This window comes from Bipolaris maydis (genome assembly GCF_028858645.1).
Source record: "Bipolaris maydis strain C4 unplaced genomic scaffold PSV08scaffold_5, whole genome shotgun sequence".
Lineage (NCBI taxonomy): Eukaryota > Fungi > Ascomycota > Dothideomycetes > Pleosporales > Pleosporaceae > Bipolaris > Bipolaris maydis.
Window position 1 is genome coordinate 467,518 of NW_027093861.1, and position 18,869 is coordinate 486,386.

The following is an 18,869-nucleotide window of genomic DNA, read 5'->3' on the forward strand; positions in this document are numbered from 1 at the left end:
CACGGCACTTGCGGGTTCGTCGGCCCAACCGGCTCAACGCCCGCGGGCGCGCGCGGGCGTCCTAACCCCCCCCTTCCCAGCCGAAAAGGCAAAAAAACGTGGCGAGACCGGGGGTGGGTGGGTGCGCAAAAGGAATAGAGAGGAAAAAAAACTGTGCAGTGCAGCCGGTAGGATGTAACGGGATTGTGAAACAAAGGGAGTGGGTAAGTGTGTGGCGGGGCGGCGGTGATGGCCGGCCTCGGAGCATACATGTATGTGTGACTTTATCCCAGCTGGGAAGGAGAATGTGTGTGTGTGTGTGAGAGAGAGAGAGAGAGAGAGAGAGAAAGAAGAAGTATGCGTGTGTGAGGAGAGAGCGGGGTATGATGTGGGGGGTTTAGCTAGAAAGGAAACGGAAAGCAAAAGAGGGAAAAGAGGTACATACTAATAAGAAAAAAAAATCTTGAGTCTGTGTAATGGGCATGGAAGGGAGGGGGGACGATGAGAAAGTCGTTAACTGACACAGGACCCTTTTGACACGGTTTCTCTCTCTCTCTCTCTTTCTGTCTCATACCCATCTCATCCTCTCTCTCTCCCCACACGGACGATGATGATGATGATGATGATGATGATGAAGGAGGATGAGAAAGCGAGATAACACCGGTTATCCATGTATACACAAATGCAACTAAACTAAACAATCAAAGATAACCAAGATTGAGGGGAAGCTAAAACCACGTGATGACAAGAAAAAAAAGACGGACAAAGGACAAAAACCAAGGACAGAAGGAGATTTGACTCTTCCCAAGACCCCTTCCTCCCCCCCACGCGGACAAAATGAGGTCTCATTAAACACGGTAAATTCACGCACCGCATAGTGAAAACAAGACGGGAAACAAGATGAATGAGCGAATTTCTGTTTTTTTTTTGTCTAAGCTAAATGCATTTGAGCAAGAGAGTGCCGTAAATGACTCCCAAGTAATTAAGCGTCGACACGCAAACAAAGACACGCTTTGATGATAATGGAGAAAAGAACAATGTGTGAAGTATCAATGTGTGTATAATGTGCCTTTTGCAACAACGACAACAGCTAGATGGCTTTCCCCTCCAAAAAAACACCCCCATGACTTTTGTAAGCAAAACGATGCCGCCAAACAGCTAGGATATGTGTTTTCCCACAACGAACGAGAAAAGAAAAGAAAGAGCGCTCTGGCAAGATTGGATGCGACAGGCAAGAAAGACCGAAGAAAGGAAGATTGTAAAACAACAGGAAGAATCAACAAAAGGTGAACAAAAAAATTCAATGAGACTTTGAAAAGCAGAAGAGAAAAAAATAGGGTACTCATGTTCGTAGTTGTCATGACCAAGCCTAAACAAGCCAATATCCGGTGACAAAGACCGTCCGTTTGCTCAAACGGCTGGAAGAGAGGAAGATAGATGAAAAGAAAACAGGATGGGATGCAATGCAGCACTTGGGCCCCAACACAAGACAGACTTCGGTCTAGCAAATTAAAACACAAAGTCGGAAGAGAAGATGTAGACAAAAAAACAAAAAATACAAAGAGGTATCCTTCTAGATCGCTGCGCCTTGACTACGCCGAGATGCTCATTTCACGTGTGTAACGTCGTGATGGGACTGTTGGTGGTGGCGGAAACGGTGCCTACTCAGTAGTGGCTGCCCGCCATCAAGCCATGTTGTGGCGGCGCCATGGTCATGCCAAGGCCGGGATCAGGAATGTCGTTGATTGAGTGAGACAGGCCGGAGAGGTAGTCGTTGCCAGATTCAGGCGACAGATCGTCCTCGAGCGACTGAAGGTGGTCATCCTCACCTTCCAGGTCTTCGTCCTGGTAATCGCTCAGCGGCTCGCCGTCAGCGCGGGGCTCATGTGTGCGACGATGTCTAATAAAACTAAATTAGCATTTTGCTTGTTTGATTGGGTGGCTGCTAGCGAAGGGATGACGTACTGGGCAAGGTTGTCTGAGCGTGAGAAAGCCTTGTTGCACAACGGGCAAACGTATGGTCGTTCTTGAGTGTGGGTACGCACGTGCCTAAGCGCCGGGGGTCAGCGTCTATGCAAAACAACAAAAATAGTGGGGCAAAGAACAACGTGGTGAAACATGAAGGAGAGAAAACAAGAAATTGCGCGCGCTTACCTCTTGAGGTGTTCTAATCTCTTGAAGAGACGACCACATGTGGGGATCGGGCACGAGTGCGACTTTTGTGGGTACGGGCCAATCTCCATCATGGTGGCACTTCGGGCGCGCCTGTAGATGGGGCCGCCAGTGCCGGCGGTACGAGCGATAGCGCTGTGCTGCAGAGGGCTCTCAAACAGCTCACCGTTGACCAGGTTGTTGAGGTCGTCGTGCTGCAGAGGAGCCGACTGGGGCTCAGGGTCCTCCTCGACAGTGTTGAGCGGGGTTCCTTGACGAGACATGTCAAAGGCTGGCTTAGACTCTGGCATCTGAGGAGCAGGAGCATAGCTTGCGCCGTTTGCACTGTTGGGCGAGTTGTGTGTGCTCTCGTCGACCTCAGCTAGGGGAACAACCGAGCTGGACATTGACCGCCTCAAGTCACTGGGGCGGTGGACTTGGTGGGCACCGGCACCGGAAGCAGTGACGGCGGCAGCAATGCCAGCAGACAGGGAAGAGCGCCTTCTCCGTTGCTTGTAGGTAGGCGAGCCCTCGATGACCGAGTAGACGTTGCCTGGAGCAAACGGCCTTGAAACACCGGGATAACCAGGGCCCATCAGGTTCGATGGGGGAAGGTTCATCAGTGGGTTGAAGGTGTTGGGGGCTGGAAGGTCTGGGATGGCACTGTAGAGGCCAGTGTCCTCGTTGGCAATGTATGCGGGCTCGGCACCAAGGCCAATCTGGTGTTGAGGAGGGGTCAATGGCTCAAAGGACATGCCGCGAGTGCTGTAGTCCTCGTAGTGAGAAGAGACAAAGGAAGGCGCGGGCGAGTACTCCATGTATGCGGGCATGGAGCTGTGCCGTTGGTGAATCTGCGACAAGGGAATGCCGTTGCGGTCGTACTGGAAAGACTGGCTCATCTCGCGTTGCTCTCTGCTCTTTACAATGTTGTTTGGCATTGAAGGAGGCATTGACATTTGCTGGTGGTAGTGGGCCATTGGGTCCTCGGCGTGCATTGGCTGCTGCATCGAGGGCATCGACTGCTGGACGGGCACCATTGTTGGCGGGGGCATGGATTCCATGCTGCGCATGTCGGGCGATGTGGTGGGGTACGATGGCTGAACGTTGTTGTTGAAAGAAGAAGAGTTTGTTTGTTGAGCCTTGGTGAGCTGCTCGAAAAGCGACTGTGATGAATCAAACTCAAAGGAAAGAGCGGGCTCGCTGACGGCCATGGTGGTGGCCTCTTGGCCCATCTTCTCGCGCTTCAGGTCGCGCTCAAGAGCATCGAGGAAGAGGCGGTCGTGGGGCACGCTGTACCAGTAAAAGACCTTTTGCTTCTTTTGGGTGCGGATGCAGTTGTTCTTGTAGAGAAAGTCGAGGAATGCGCTCTTTGGCTCCTCAAGGGAGGCGTCTGTGCCGGACTTGAGGTTGCGCAGATCTGAGAAGATGCCCTCTTCGAACTTTTTCGAGTTCTTGACGGGGCGGCCAAAAGCCTGGAATCTGAAGGACAGACATCTTACAATGTCGGTACCGGAAATGTGGAAGAGGTTGTTCCTGCAAAGCGCGGCGGGGTTAGACGGTGCGGGGTGCAGATGCAGATGCAGGTGGCGGCAAACTTACCAGAGAACGCACGAGACGTACTCGCCAGTGGGGAGCAAGAAGCGGCGGATGTACTGGTCGGGTTGCCAGTCTACAGGAGCAGAAATGAGAAAGTACTTGACTGTGGTGCAGGTGGCGTGTCAGCTGTGGATGCGCGCAGGCGGGGGAGGGGAGAGAGCTTGGTGGGTACACATACGGTTGTCGACCTGCTGCAGGGCAACGACCGAGTCTGGGGGAAGGCTCTGCTGGGCGTCCTGATCGAGTAAGAAGGTCTCGGGCGCGACGGAGCGTGCCTGGGGCGGCGGCATCTGGGCATGGTGGGCGGATGGATACATGGCGGGCTGCAACACCTTTGGGTCTTGTGTTCAGTGGTTTGAGGGAGCCAACGTCAGAGGGCTTGTGCGGGAGGAGCAGCACGTGGAATGGGTCGTCGAGGACCTGCCAGGAGTTGAAAACGAAAGAGTGTCAGGCTATGTTTAAAAGGAGTAGACAATAAAACGCGTGAACGTGAGGCGGATAATAAAAACGTGAGGAACCTGCCTCAGATAGCAGTCTCGAGGATGACCACGAAGGGACGGCGTTGGGAGGGGATGCGAAACGCAAATCTGAGGGGGCAGCGGCAGCTTTAGGTGTCGGAGGGCGAGTGAAACAGGAGCCTAGTCGTCTCACATTGATCTATTTCCGCACGCCAGCCAGCACGGCGGCCTGTGCGCGTAGCGCGGCCAATTGGGGCTCCGAGGGCCCCGCCCACGCCCTCCTTGGCAGACAGGGATCGTGGCGACTCGTGGGCCGGGCGGCGTGTGCGCCCTGGCCTGGCCCGCCGATGCCCTCGCATGCCCATGGGCGGCCGTGGGAGGCCATGCCATTCCCTTTGCATGCATGCCACGGCCGCCCATGGGCCGACCTGCTCGATGGATGCTGGCTGGACGGTGGACGGTGGATGCTGGATGCATCATGGACGGATGCACCGGGTGGGTCCTGCGCCATGGGGCCTGCTGGCTGCTGTCTTGCGTCAGTCCTACCAGCCAGTCCAGTCCTGTGACCACGAACACCCACCCGGATACACGCCTACTACGTCCGTACACGAACATGCTGCATACTGGCTTGCTCCCTATACAGGAAAGGACCCCTTGCCGCCTCTCGGATGCCGCCTTCCTATTCTACAATTACACACCCTCACACACTCTCTCACTCTCTCACACACACATTACTAGTAGTATTTCCTCTGCTATCAGCGGGTCTCTCTCACCCCCCTCCCCACTCTCTTTTCTTTGCATAACCGCTCACCACATCTCACCTTGCTCTTGCCTTGCCCTGCCCTGCCTTGTCTTGTATTGCTTGCTGCGACACGACTGTTTTTCTTCTTGCCGCTCCTTGCCGGGGCCGGCACACTCGCCCTATGCCGCTACGACTATCCTGTACCACCACCACCACTACTCATACAACTCGTACTCGCTCTTCCCACTGCCCGCTACACGCACACACTACTCCCCTCCTTCTGCCTGCTAGTCCGCTTTGCTGCAAGCTAGCCCTCTGATCTGCATGTACCAAACACGCGCCCTCCCTTTCCCCATCCTCGGCATGTGCCAGTCTGCTTGGACCGCCCACTCCAACTGCGGACTACTGCTGCAGGTACATCACACCTGCACTCTTGCTCAAATCGCGCTCGTCTGTGCGTCGCAGCCAGTCGCAGCAGCAGTACGCTACCCAGCCTCGCGGCCACTCCTCTGCCCTCACCACTATCGCGATCCACGGCCGCTTTTCTGTCCATCTCGTGCCTCCCTGCCTACATCCGCACCCACCCAGCTACACCACACACTGTCAGATGCACACCAACACCACAAATCAACCCTGCGGCCGTGGTTTGATCTTCATCTGAAACAGCACCCTGAGCCCGCCGCGCGGGAGCGCCCATGGCTTTTTTGCAAATCTCTCTCATGCCCACGTTGCCCTGTCCAGATGCTCTCCCCTCTACCTATCCCCATCCCCCTCATCCCCCGTCCATGCACTCGATTGATCAGATTGCCTCATTGCCTCGATGCACTTGGACTCTTGTCGTCCATACAAGGCCGGCACGCCGTCTGCCACAGCATGCAAGCTCGCTGCTCGGCGTGACGCTTTGCCCGCTCGCCAGTCCAGTGTGGGAGCGGTTTCAGGATTTCTTTTTGGCTAGCCGACATGAGCCGTCGACGGCTGTGATTGGTCGGGGAGCTAGTCACTCGCCTTTGCTCGTCTTTGCTCGCCTCGGCCGCATGCCCTGCTGCGCGCAAGCGCTGCCCGCTTTGGGACAACATGGATGCCCGTTGCTCTCGATATTCATGCAATCACCACGCCCTGATGTCACTGGCTGACCGTTCCCATCTAGTGCCAGCCGCTGTCCTCTTACTCTGGCTTACCCTGCCCTCCCATGCCCTCCACTCGCCCTCCCCCCCCAAAAAAAACGGTGGGGAATTCTGCTACGCAACTAGCAACTCTGCTGCTGTGCGTCCGCCTTCCGCCCGCGTCCGCCCATAGGTGTACTGTAGACACCTAGACCTAGACCTCATCCTCTCCCCAATTGACCCGTCGCCAACTACTTGCTGGGATGCTAATAACTCGCCGCCACCCAATCTTGCTCTCATTCGCAATCACACCAGACAGCGTCCATGCTTCTTGACCGCCATCACCTCGCCTGGCTTCCCTCTCCCCGACACATGGCCGGCTCCCTATATCACACGCCCGTCCATCCACTATTGGCTTTGGGTAGTAAGTAAACATGGGCGCACGTTTCCGCACACGCTTGCACCCGCCAGTGGGACTTGCAGTGCCGCTGCCGAAAACAATTTCCCGCCCTGCCATCTTTTTCGCAGCTAGTCATGATACACTTGTCGGAGCAACCAGCCATTTCGGCTGGTGTGAGATTTGTACCTGCGTTAGCGGTCCTCGAGGTTGCATTTCTGAAACCTATTGGCCCTTAGGCCGACTGCCGAAACGGGTGACGAGCTGCCGCTCAAAAGCGGGCGGGCTGGCCTCGCTAAGACCTCCCTCTTGCAAAATGACATGATGGCAACGTCGCCCCATGATCTTAATGTTTCTTGATATAGCCCGCCAACCACTCGGACGCACGTGGCCCAACGTATTCTCCACGCCCGCCATGCTGATTCTGTGTCCCTCAACTACCACAACAGGCCTAGATGCAATGATTCACGTTCTTCTGTGCACACCAAACGCTATATCAAATCTATCCGCTTTCGGTCAGACGTTAGCCTTGGGTCAACCGCCATCGTTGGGCGACTGGGTTGACAAACCCAAAGCAGCCCACGAGGCTGGCAACTCTAGCCGTTTGCCAGCCACAATCTACATTCGCAATTCCCCTTTTCTGTCCCTGCTCTTTGCTTGTCAACGTGAACGCGAACGTGAAGCCCCTCCCCCCCCCCCCCGACCAGTTCATACGGATATGGGCAAATGCGACAAACTGCAGCCCACTCCACAATCACCCCCCGTCACCCCCCATCACCACCCCCATTGCCGTTGATCTTTGCCCGCCACCGGTTTACGGCAGGCGTGACGAGCATTGCCATTATTCATACACCTACATGCGCCCTACCAGCAGTGACCCTGTAGCCGATGCTGCGTCGTTTGCGCCCTCTTGGTCGTCGTTTTCGTCGTCGATCTGCCATCCGTGTATCAGATATTGAGGGTCTGTATCAGACTGCCGCCAGTTTCATCTCCATCACCCACTTACACAAGAGGTCTGGTCCCTCGAAGCAACGTAATCGTTGTTGCATTCTGCCATCACAAGACTGCCCGACGGGTATACTCCCTGGCTGATCGTGAAGATCATCTTCGAGAAATCCGGGGCGTTCCTTTTTGTGCTGGTGCTTCGGCTGACGTCCAAACATTACATGTCTTGCGTAACCATTGCTCAAGCGAGCACGCTCGCCCGTCCAGATCGCGAGTCTTGCCCGCTCCAGTAGCAATCCATCTTCTTCTGGAACGTTTCCACGTCCGTTCAGCTGCTGAGTTTGATCTAACGCATTGCAATTGCGCCATCGATGCCGACAACATCATGCTGGTGACTTTTAAAGTTCCTTAGCGGACTCAATGGTCGACTAACCAAGCCAAGTCACCAACTCGTCGTTAGTCCCTTCTTCATGCGGAAATCATGACACATGGACGACCCAAACCCTAATTCTAATGCTAAGCGACTGCAACTGCTCGTAGCTAGAGGCGGCCCGCGAAAAAAGGGCATCGTGTCAGTGCATCGTGTTCCATCAGCCTTGGGGAACAACACTCAGCTTACGTACTTACAAGCTGACCAGAAGCAACGGCGCATCTGTTTCAGCTTCGGTCGGCAACAATGGTAGACCACGAGGCTGACTTGCTGTCTCTGAATACCACCGGTGCTACGTGGTCGAGACACTCTTTGGACGGGTCAACACGGTCTCCCAATTCCGCGGATCGCGATCATGTGGGCATTCCAAATACGGGCTACCGTGGGTTTTCCGACGTGAGTCGGTGGTGCATTTGATTGCTCGGTATAGCCCGCGAGGATCAGTAGATCCGGTTCTTGCGACACTTGCGGCCAAATGGCTTTAATCGAGGAATAGGGCATATCGCCGGTGAGTCCCTCGAGCACCGATTCAAGCTTTCAATACTCCTCAACTCAGGGGCAATGAAAGAGCCGCCCCACCGTGGAACAATAAGGACAGGCACTCGCAGCTATAGAATCGGGCAAACCGCCGGACATGACCGCAAAAACCATGTTTGTCGGAAAGAACATCCGGGATGCACTGAGAATAGCAGTCGCAGTGAATGAACTGGCATGAAACTCTCCGAAATTCAGTCGTCAGCAGGTGGCAATTGTGCAAACATGGGGTTGCTCATCCACGCAATCGAGCAATAACCACCACCCGTCCCCAGGTTGTGAAATTGGGGATATGTGCATACTTTAGGGGTCCAGGTTCATCCCGATCCTGCGCACCTGATCGACCCTTGTGTCGTTGTCTGGACCCTGCGCAAGTGGACTGGCGTCGTATCGAGCGCATGCTCTTCCCCGTGTACAAGGCCTTGGATTTGTGGCTGCTATCGTCTGCATCAAGGTGACCGCAGTGCGGCCGTAGTGCGGCCAGGCGCAACCCCCCGTTCATCAATACAACGATTTTACTTGATCCTAATCTGCCAACTATTGCTACCGGTGGCAAGCCGACCAATGCATGCAAGAACCACCTATATGTGAGTTTCAAATGACTGGGTTCAATACGTTGACCGGCGTGGCACTGATGGGCCGAATCAAGGCTGTACCGTGGACCATTTCAACGGCAGCGGCTGTTCAGCTCCCTTAAATCTAAACTCCGGCCACATAATCTTGTGTCTAGCGCGTATAATTGAGTTCAACTTGATGGCGGCCTGGATACACCATGTGAAATCTTGTCTGCTGGTGAGCAACCTGCCAGGCCAAGGAGAAACCGCAAGCATTACTATGTTGATGACTAGTCCAAGCCCCAAGAGTCGTGATCATCGCCAGCGCATGGCTTTGGTTTACTCCAATATGTATGTATATCGCTATCAAATACCTCAAGTTTGGAGATGTTTCCGAAAAGGTAGGCACGTACATACATACATGCAGTATTATGTAGTCTGTTCAACAGCGTCCTGCATGCGGCCACTAGCGCATCTTGGCATGGCTCCCACAGTTAGCTACGAAGCCTCGTGCTGAAGTTCTTTGAAGCGACCACGACGAACCCGCGAATGCTTCCGCATCCATGATCCCCCTATCTGCGGCGAGGGCCATATTGCCTTGTCACATCCCTGCAGCTCTCCCACGCACCTCAATTGGACTAGGAAGTATTCTCCGGCCCGCACATGTTCGGCCCTCCTTGTACCTGGCTACCTCACGTGCTTCTGGAACCTGGACTCGCAATGACGTAAAAAAATACCAGCACCGCAGAGTAGTGAGAGGCGCGGCCTACGGGCAGTGTAGTCAGGGGCATGTTGGATTGTTTAGCACATCGACAACGCGGAGACTGGGCATCGAGGACAAGGCAAAGGAATCGTCGGCTTCTCGAAATAATGCAGAGGTAGGTTTGTGCGCGTCTTGACATCATCACTCTGATGGTTGTCACGATACTCCAAGGACCGAGAATCACATGATTCTATCAACAAGGACTTTTTGGCTTGTAATTTTTTTTCTCCAATTCGAAGCAGCAGTCTGTTTGGTTGTTTTCTATATCACTGTTTGTCACATAAACTTCACCTGCATCTCATTTTATTTTTTGTATTCTGTCCAAGTCATTCAATATCCCGTCTCAGCCTACATCCGACTACACACGTAGTATTTCAAGCCCATGGAGAGAACATTAATACTAACAAAAAAAATAGCAACCTGTTCCATCTACTTCGGCACCCGCCAAACTCGCCACAACCATCAAATCTACGCTCAAACTCGACAAGCCTCGCCATGAACAAATCTACAATCTACCCAACATGCTTACTTTCTCCCGCCTCATAGCAACTCCTGCAATCGGTTACCTCATCATTCATGATCAGCATCTCTACGCCTTCTCACTCTTCATCTACGCCGCCTTTTCCGACCTTCTTGACGGCTGGATCGCCCGCCGCTGGAATCTGCAGACTGTAGTGGGTAGCGTAGTCGACCCCATGGCCGACAAATTCCTCATGACAACATTGGTAACATGTCTCGCCGTAAACGGAAGTCTACCCATGCCGCTAGCCTGCATCATCCTCGGAAGAGACGTTAGCCTCGCCATCTCTGCCCTCTACTACCGCTACGCCAGCCTCCCGGCACCCAAGACCATGGCACGCTACTGGGACTTCAGCCTTCCGAGCGCAGAGGTCCACCCCACCACCGTCTCCAAGTTCAACACGTTCCTCCAGCTAAGCTTGCTCGGCACATTACTTTGCACAAACTTGCTGCACGACCCCTCCGCCACCACCTCCGCGGCGGGTGGCTTGCTCATGTCGATCCAGGACGTTTTGGGCGGCGAACAAGGCGTCAAGACGCTCGTCCAAGGCATGTCTGCCATTGTCGCTTCCACCACAATCTACAGCGGCTTGGAATACACGTGGTCTAAGAAGGCCGTTGTTATTCTTGGTGGCGACGAAGCACTAAAGAGGAAGCAGGGTTTCCGCGGCAGAATGATCATGGCTGCTGGTTTCGGTTCCTTCATCTCTCTTGCTGCGTATTTTTGGGTCAACCGCAGGGCTGAAGAGGAAATCAAGGAAAAAGCGAAGAAGAAGTTGGTAAGCTACTAGAAATGGAAATGGAAATGGAAATGGAATGGTAAAAGCAAATGAGAATTGGGCCGAAGGGTGGGGAGGGGGGGGGGGGGGGGGATCTCGATGACTTTCTTTCTTTTTTCTTTTTCCTTTCCCCGACGAGTAGTCAAACAAAAAGTTATTACATACTATGTAAAAGCGTTGCGTACTTTGTATATTTAGATCCAGCAACACTGTAAATTTCTTCCTGAGTTGCTCTATACAAAAGAACACAAGTGTTTGTTTGTTTGTTTTTTTTAAGAAAAAAAAAGAGTCATCACATAAAGGTCCCCCAGAAATTCCATTACCACAACAACGTCATCAATCATTCCCTCTCTTTTTTTGGGGTTTTATTTGAAAAGGCTCCATCACGATTTATTTATTTATTTATTTTTTTTGGGGGGGGGATGTTTTCCTTGTCGAAAATCCACTCAAGGCATGGTAATTCCCTTGTTGCATTCTTCTTCTTCTTCTTCTTCTTCTTCTTTAGCCAAACAAGAAAATAACGGCCCACCCACATTCTCTCTCTCTCTCTCTCTCTTTCTCTCTCCACACCACCTCTTTTTTTTTCCTTCTTCTTTTCATGGTAACCCACAACCGGGCAATCGCATGTCAGCCACACCTTGTTTTCCTTTCCTTTCATCATCACCCACAGTTCCCCCCACACAGCCCCCCCCCTTTTTTTTTGCTTCCTAGCTTCTCGCTTATGTTTTCCCTTTTCCAAGATGCTTCTTACGGTTTTTCTTTACTTGTTGCGTACGTACTTTGTTTTATTCCGGGAACGAATGTTAGCGGCGGTCTGTGTGTATACTTGGGCCATAAGCGAGGGAAAGGGGGGGGGGGGGGGGGGCTTGGAATGGTAAAGTTGGATTGCCATGGTTTATGTTGCTTTTTTCTTCTTTAGTAGTGAATCATATGCTAGAGGAAGTGGAGGGGGGTTGAGGGGGGAGGGGGTATAAACGGGGAATGTAAAGATGCTCGATTTGATTTGCAATGGAAATAAATTCATGAAGATGATAATGTTGTTGTTGCTAAAAGCGTTGCCAGATTTTTCTTTAAACTACATTGGAGATGTATGATAAAGTAGTATACAAGTATATAACATGAATCTCTACACATACAAAATCATCTTTTTTTTCCCTGCACCACTCACACTTCAAGCCTTCTTCCTCGCCTCCCACGTCCCCACCGCCCTCTCAAAAAGCTCTTTACACGGGACTCGCGAGCCCAGCCTCGCACACAGCAAAAATGCACCACTGAGCTTTCTATGCAAACTATACGTTTCCTCGGGCGGAGGCGCTAATCTCTCCTTCACCATGACGGGAATCAAGCCACGAACCCGATCCGTAATAGTCTGATCTCTAAAATCATACACCACAGGACCGGATGTGCTAAACGGTTCGGCGAGGGTAAGTACGCTCTGGATATGCGCATCGAGCATAGCGGGACTCTCATTTCCGGTCAGGTAACCCAATTGGAGTGAGAAATCGCGGATTGCATCTTTATTACCCTTGGACGCGGCAATGAGGACTTGGATGTATGGTTCGACGAATTCATCCGGGTAGTCTCTGCTTGCGCCAAAGTCCAAGAGTTCGATTTTGTGTGCTTTGGGGTTGTACAGGAAGTTTGTCCAGTTGGGGTCTGTTTGCATGAATTTGAATTCTACGATTTCGCGGAGACAGAGACGCAGGATTTGGGTGCCGATCCAGTCGCGCTGGTCTTGGGTCAGGGTTTTGAGTTTGGTGACGCCTACACCTTGCATGAATTCGGCGGTGAGGACGGTAGGGCCGCTGGCTTCGGTGAAAACTTTGGGAACAGTGAAGACGTCTGTATCGTCTTGGAGAAATTCACGAAAGCGGGTTTGGCATTCTGCTTCGCGTGTGTAGTCACATTCCCAGCCCAGCTCGGTGCGTGCGTTTGCAATGGTCTTGTCAAGATAAAGACCCTTGGGTAGGAGACGGGATGCTGTTAGGAGAAGGGAGAGGTTGTTAAGGTCCGAATCGATAGAATTGGCAACGCCTGGGTATTGCACCTTGACAGCCACTGTCTGCCCAGTGGACTTGAGTACTGCTTTATGCACTTGGCCAATCGAAGCTGCCGCTATAGGAACGTCTTCAAATGACTCAAAAAGGTCTCGCCAATTCTCTCCAAGGTTGCTACTCAAGACTTTGTTTCTTTGCGAGGCTGGCATATAGTCGGCACTATCCTGGACTCGCTGCAGTACATCGTGAATCGCAGGTGGAAGCATTTTGATGTCCTGGAAACTGATCATCTGACCAAGCTTAAGGGCAGCGCCTCGCATGCGTGACAACTTCGCCACCAGAATCTCTAGATTTCGCTCACTCAACATGAGGGAGCCGGTGGTCGATGCAGCACTACCAGTTGCACGTCGAAGACCCTCGCCCACAGCTCCAAGAGCCATGCTAGTGCCCAAACCGGCGTATTGCCATATGCGGCCAAATCGTGACGACGGGACTCTTGATTCTCGAAGCGTGTATGCTGCCTTCTCTGGCGTTGCTGCTATCTCGCTGGTTGACTATGGTACGACTGTCAGTAAATCAGCATACTTCAGGCCAATGAGTAGGTTTGACATACCTCTGATGGAGCTGCATTTGCCTGAGCATCTTGAGCAAGTTGAGACGCAAGCTGTTCCATCTCTTTGGGAGTGGTCTCTGATTGCGGTGCCTGAGACAGTTTCGGTTGTGACGCTGTTGAGCTTGGCTTCTGTGTTGATGTCAAAGGCCTATCGTCGAGCGGATGTCTACCCATGGGTCGATCGTCAAGCGGATGCCTGCCCACGGGTCGATCATCAAGTGGATGCCTGCCGCTGCTCTTCCGCTCCGCATACTCTTTCCGCGAAAAAGGATCGCTTCCAAGCATCCTCGCGACGCGCTTGGAATGAAACACATCCGTGTTTATGCCTTCTGGTATATCGTCTTCGACTTGTCCAGGCATAGCGGTCTTTTGAAATTTGTCTGTTGGTGTAGAATCACCCTTTGTTTTTCCAGGCAGCGGTATGGTAGTATGTGTAGACTCAACCGGCTTCAGATCCTCTTCCCTTTTCCTAGTCTGCTCACTCTGGTCTTGTGCTAGAGGATCCTTTGGTGTCTCGGGCACCGGTCTTTCAGAAAAAACATCTTTTCCTTTATCCTCCTGCTCCAGGGTTAACCCATTGCTCGGGATGGTGCCATCTGGTAATGGTGATCTAGGTGCTTCCCGTTGCTCCACTTCCAATTCCTCTGTAGGCGGCGGGGTGTTGACCGTGTTCTGCATGGAGCGGTCATAGTGATGATCCTGTTCTACACCCTCCTTTACATTTCCTGATGGTGCCTGGTCCTTGTTGACTGTTTCTCTTCTCGGAATATCCTTAGACTGCGATGGTTGTGACTTCCATGTCTGCTGTGTCCATTGTCCGCCTGTCGCTCGATCGGCCGCGGCTTTTGCGTACGAAGGTGCTTCCTCGCTGAAGCGTTGAGAGAGGGCGATGGCAGCGGCTGCCGTAAGAGTAACGCGGTCGGTCTGGTTCTTGACGGCTTTTGCTAGCGACGACGTCTTTGTGTAAGCATCCCACTGGTTCGATCGAAGCGCAATGTGCTTCTGAGCGACGCCTCTCGAGGCATTGAAGAGCTTGGCGGCGTCAACGAGCCGTCTTCCTGCCATTGCGATCAGATACAGATGGGCTACCGGCTTGCAATCTGCATGGCTTTGATGCACATGGGCAGCCTGTGAATGGCGATGGTAATGGTAGTGGTGGTGTTTGTGGATAGGTTCACATTAGAGGGTACTTTAGCTATGCGCGTCATAGCTGCCACAAGCGATGTTCCCCCCAGGGCGCAAATTGCGCGATTGGCTGGCTGGCTTTGGTTGGCTTTGGCCTGAATTAGCGACGAGCGTGCCTTGTCGATCAACCCTAGTGGGGCAAGACAAGCTGGCCCCCTTCGTGCTCACCAAGGGCCTCTCCCACAACCCACAAGCAGAACTGCACTCCTCGCTGAGCTTATTTGGGAGGAACAGAGTATGCGCTTATCGGTATCATCTGTCTAGGTCATCTGACGTTCTAGACTGCCAAGCGAGCGAGCGTATTACTCATGTACATGCCATCGGTAACTGGACAATTGCTACCCGCTGCCTTTGTGTACACGGATTGGTTCTTCAACAATTGACCAAGGCCTTCCTAGGCCGACCAATACATCGCTTTAGACGGCTAGTGAATCAAACACCCTCGTCTTAGGGTGTGTCTAAGACGCGTTCGCCACCTGCTCTCATATCCCGCCCTTTCACCTCTCAGCAACACCTTACCAAACCACGCCCGAAGCAGAACAGCACCAACGGAACCGGAAATATGAAAGTTGCGTGTCTTCAGTTCGCCCCGGAGGTAGGCAAGTTGCAAGACAATATCCAACGCGCCGACAGCATATTAAAAGCCACCCAAATACCTGCCGACTTGGCCTGGCTTATCCTCCCGGAACTCGCCTTCTCCGGCTACAACTTCCATTCGCTCGAGGAGATTAAGCCCTTTCTGGAGCCCACAACCGCGGGCATATCCACCCAATGGGCCCAACAGACTGCAAAGCACTACAACTGCCATGTTACGGTCGGATACCCAGAAATCACAGTACCCTCTAGAAACCCGGCGGATGTGCAGACGCAATACAACTCGATAGTAACCGTGTCGCCATCTGGAGAGGTAATCAACAACTACCGCAAATCCTTCCTCTACTACACAGATGAAACATGGGCGTCAGAGGGTCCAGGCTCAAAGTCCCATAACCTCTCCAACCCTGCATCCCCAGACTCACCCTTCTTCGCCGGTGAGCTGGGAGAGCTGGGAAATGTCACCCTGGGCATATGTATGGATATCAATCCTTACAAGTTCATCGCTCCGTGGACAGACTACGAGTTCGCTTCAAAAGCACTGTCTTTTCAGTCGCCCATCATCTGCGTCTCAATGGCTTGGCTGTGTCATCTCTCACCGACTGAACTTGCAACCGACCCATCACAACCAGATGTAGCGACTGTCGCATATTGGGTTGAAAGATTCCAGCCGCTCGTTGAGGATAAAGGCGGCAGGCCGGTGTGTGTCATCTTGGCAAATCGATGTGGAATGGAGAAGGGGCTTTGCTATGCGGGAAGCAGTACTGTTTTGCGTATCGATAAGGGCGTAGTCAGCCTCTACAACACGGCGGGCAAGAGCGAGGAGACCTGTTTGATCGTGGATCTGGCGGATCGTCCCAAGTTTCAGGTGAGAAGCGGGCGGTAGTGGGAATAGAAAGCGGCCGGTGTCTGGTTCTCGTGGCGTGGCTTCATGTGGCGGTACTTGGCTTCAGCCAAGCCCAGCCAAGCCAGATACGCTCTTGAGTAAACTGTATATACAGTCATCCATGAGGTAGTTTAGTATTTGAGCTAGCAACTTAGATGTGGACGGTCAACTTGTTCGGGATGTTGTAGAAGTAATGGTTGGGGTGGGAAAGCCTGCAAAGTTTTATGTTCCCAAGTGCGTCACAAGTGTCGTTGGTCTACATGACTAATGCAGTACATAATGCCAATCATTTGAACTTTGCAGTATCGTCACCGTCCGAATGGCCACGTCCTGCTTATTGGGATTCGAGCGGGTTACTTTCTCGGCTCACGTGTACGGGAGTACTATGCCATGAGAACGGCTCTGGTTATTAATCTCACCACATGACAACTGCGAGCGACTTGCATCACACAATCAAAACACCATTCGTTGTTCATTGCGACCCAGCAAGTGGTTTCATTCATCACTGCTTAGTCTAACCATCATGAATCGATTCCTTTCATGCCCATTTACAGACCCAAAGCGCCGTGAATCAGAGGTAGGGAGGTATCCGGTAACGTGAAAAGAGTACCGCCCACTGCATCCCTCGTATTGCAGATGTACTTCGCTTAGAAGACTGGTCGCTCGGTTCCCGCCATGTGCGAAATTCCCAATATGATCGCTCGTTTCGTACAGTCCTTGTCGTCGTCGTCGAAAGAGGTGGCTGGGAATCGGAAATCGAGTGAGGGATGGCTCGAAGGGGGCGATCCGCTTAGATACCGAGACGGGTCTTGCGCCAGTGTCGTCGCTTGGCGTTGTACCTTGGGGTGCAGTGTCAGTTCGAGTTCTCACGGTCGTGGCCAGCCCGTCTTATGGCATTGCATGCAGCTCTGAGAGACACAAGAGTCTACGAGGATGCTGCAAGGAAGTCGTACCTGATGGTGTTGCCGGTCCTCAGGCGAATCCACTGAGGGATGGGGCGGTTTTGCTTCTGCGCTTTGGCAAGCTTCTGCTTGGTGCGGAATGACTTTTGGCTCTGCAAAAATCGTCAATAGGCGTTGCTACAGGGCGGCGTGGCCGTAGGAGATGATATCATACCGGCATCTTGACTGCTTGTTGTGAGTAGTCGGATGTCGAAGAAGTTGTCGTTGTCGTGGAAAAGCGAATTTCAGGCTGTTAGCCGAGCTCCATGGTGCGCTGCCAAGCAGCCAGAAGTGCTAGACCGCATTGGGAACTTTGGTGGTGCTAGTGTGGCTGCCCCAAACCCCACCTTCACCTTCTTACACTCCTATACACGGCAATGTGTTGTGTACTGCGCATGTCCTCGGTTTAGAAGTGTAGCTTCATGACGTCTTGATACCTCATGGCATGCTTATGCGCAGAACCATCCGTTTGGCTCACGAATGCTATGCTTCTCTACAAGCAGTTGAGTGGATTGTCTAACCACGGAACAGGACGAATGAGATGTACTGTATACTATCAACAATACCTTCATCCTATCTAACAGGACTGTATTTACCGGAGAACTAACGCCATGGCAAGGGTTACGTTCCTTTTCGACAATTCACATTCAACAATCACGAGTACTTGCACTGGTTCACTGCAGGTGGTCAATGTTCATCTGCCAGAAAAGGTAGAATGCCATCTCGACATATTTCATCTTGGACCGTCAACAACGAAAAATGCAACTCGATCACGTGTCTTATCCGGACGTTCACCAGCTCGTTAAATAGTCTTATTGCCAAGCCTATCAGAAGACTCGCTTAGCAAGAAGCATACTTTTGTGACAGCTTAACATACAACTTTATGTATCTATCGTCGCACGTAAACAAGACGTCTTAACGAGTCAGGCCTGCAAGTCGACTGAGCAGTCCGGCTGGGCGTCCGTTGAGCCATCGGCTAATAATTTGCCACGATGGTTTGAGGCCGGATGGCTATGGAATTGGGAATTGGTGGGTCTGGAACGGCTGTTCTGTATTAAGTACGAGGGATCGGTGGGGGAGTACGGGGCAAAGGCGAGCGGACTCAGGACACCGAGAAGAGAATCGGGCAATAAGAGCAGGGCAGGGTAAGTAAAGTATGGCGCACATTGCCTGCCAACCCAAGACCCTGTTTCATATAGCGCCTGCACGATGCTTGGCCAAGGTGGTTGGGGGGAGCGTGAAACCTCAAAGGTGCGGACTTCAGGGTATGCAGCTGTACATTAGTCCGGTCAGAGTGGACCTGGCGTACAGCGACCCAGCAAAGCCGTGCCCACCAACCTATAACGCCAAGAAGCATAGGTGAGGTTTTTGTTCGCGAGCGTCCAGACGGGACTGCGTGAAACACATGCGACGAATGTTTTGTCAGAAACCAATGGCGATCTCGGCTGGTACACCCCAGATTCAGCAGCGCGAGCTCTGGCCACAGCTAAAGTGGGCGCATCTGCAGGAGTTAGCGGAGCGAGGCCATGGCGATCCCGCCCTGGATGAAAGACCCTCTTGTTTCGGCGAACCTCCTCGTCGCATTCTGCCGCGTCCACGGCCCTATTGCGGTTCTCGGCGCCCTCTGCACCTCAGGCCTGAACGATTCCGCTGCAACATCACTCCGGCCGCATATCGCTCTGCATCTGCGCCGTGGTGGACGA

General features: G+C 52.7%; 7 protein-coding genes across 7 annotated transcripts; 2 read left to right on the forward strand and 5 right to left on the reverse strand.

Annotated features, from left to right (window-relative positions):
- Positions 1-1,019: 1,019 nt before the first annotated feature.
- On the reverse strand, positions 1,020-1,728 carry PSV08DRAFT_285956 (uncharacterized protein). Its single transcript, XM_066092579.1, has one exon. It carries the CDS (start codon positions 1,338-1,340, stop codon positions 1,029-1,031), a length of 312 nt encoding a protein of 103 aa, XP_065949294.1. The 5' UTR covers positions 1,341-1,728; the 3' UTR covers positions 1,020-1,028.
- On the reverse strand, positions 1,645-4,043 carry PSV08DRAFT_176933 (STE like transcription factor-domain-containing protein; the record flags this gene model as incomplete). The annotated part of the gene is made up of 5 exons (XM_014220977.1): positions 1,645-1,879; positions 1,945-2,028; positions 2,134-3,663; positions 3,730-3,829; positions 3,905-4,043. 5 exons carry the CDS (start codon positions 4,041-4,043, stop codon positions 1,645-1,647), a joined length of 2,088 nt encoding a protein of 695 aa, XP_014076452.1.
- A 3,236-nt stretch (positions 4,044-7,279) lies between these two features.
- PSV08DRAFT_350005 (uncharacterized protein) lies at positions 7,280-7,589 on the reverse strand (the record flags this gene model as incomplete). The annotated part of the gene is made up of 2 exons (XM_066092829.1): positions 7,280-7,389; positions 7,433-7,589. 2 exons carry the CDS (start codon positions 7,587-7,589, stop codon positions 7,280-7,282), a joined length of 267 nt encoding a protein of 88 aa, XP_065949295.1.
- A 1,833-nt stretch (positions 7,590-9,422) lies between these two features.
- On the forward strand, positions 9,423-11,015 carry PSV08DRAFT_35887 (CDP-alcohol phosphatidyltransferase-domain-containing protein). Its single transcript, XM_014220978.2, has 2 exons — positions 9,423-9,767; positions 10,069-11,015. Exons 1-2 carry the CDS (start codon positions 9,453-9,455, stop codon positions 10,960-10,962), a joined length of 1,209 nt encoding a protein of 402 aa, XP_014076453.1. The 5' UTR covers positions 9,423-9,452; the 3' UTR covers positions 10,963-11,015.
- A 937-nt stretch (positions 11,016-11,952) lies between these two features.
- PSV08DRAFT_400765 (ABC1 family-domain-containing protein) lies at positions 11,953-14,625 on the reverse strand (the record flags this gene model as incomplete). The annotated part of the gene is made up of 2 exons (XM_066093602.1): positions 11,953-13,501; positions 13,561-14,625. 2 exons carry the CDS (start codon positions 14,623-14,625, stop codon positions 12,122-12,124), a joined length of 2,445 nt encoding a protein of 814 aa, XP_065949296.1. The 3' UTR covers positions 11,953-12,121.
- A 455-nt stretch (positions 14,626-15,080) lies between these two features.
- PSV08DRAFT_285990 (carbon-nitrogen hydrolase) lies at positions 15,081-16,457 on the forward strand. The gene has a single exon (XM_014220980.2). It carries the CDS (start codon positions 15,308-15,310, stop codon positions 16,223-16,225), a length of 918 nt encoding a protein of 305 aa, XP_014076455.1. The 5' UTR covers positions 15,081-15,307; the 3' UTR covers positions 16,226-16,457.
- A 238-nt stretch (positions 16,458-16,695) lies between these two features.
- PSV08DRAFT_286000 (60S ribosomal protein eL39) lies at positions 16,696-17,366 on the reverse strand. Its single transcript, XM_014220981.2, has 3 exons — positions 17,342-17,366; positions 17,179-17,279; positions 16,696-17,064 (listed from the first exon to the last, which is right to left on the reverse strand). Exons 1-3 carry the CDS (start codon positions 17,345-17,347, stop codon positions 17,016-17,018), a joined length of 156 nt encoding a protein of 51 aa, XP_014076456.2. The 5' UTR covers positions 17,348-17,366; the 3' UTR covers positions 16,696-17,015.
- Between the last annotated feature and the right edge of the window lie 1,503 nt (positions 17,367-18,869).

Bases quoted from the DNA above. Each gene is read 5' to 3' on its own strand.
- PSV08DRAFT_285990 (XM_014220980.2), top strand. From the start codon at position 15,308: ATGAAAGTTGCGTGTCTTCAGTTCGCCCCGGAGGTAGGCAAGTTGCAA.
- PSV08DRAFT_286000 (XM_014220981.2), bottom strand. The intron at 17,065-17,178 runs GTACGACTTCCT...CTGCACCCCAAG, and splicing joins AGGACCGGCAACACCATCAG to GTACAACGCCAAGCGACGAC.
- PSV08DRAFT_285956 (XM_066092579.1), bottom strand. From the start codon at position 1,340: ATGACAACTACGAACATGAGTACCCTATTTTTTTCTCTTCTGCTTTTC.
- PSV08DRAFT_35887 (XM_014220978.2), top strand. From the start codon at position 9,453: ATGATCCCCCTATCTGCGGCGAGGGCCATATTGCCTTGTCACATCCCT. The intron at 9,768-10,068 runs GTAGGTTTGTGC...CAAAAAAAATAG, and splicing joins CTTCTCGAAATAATGCAGAG to CAACCTGTTCCATCTACTTC.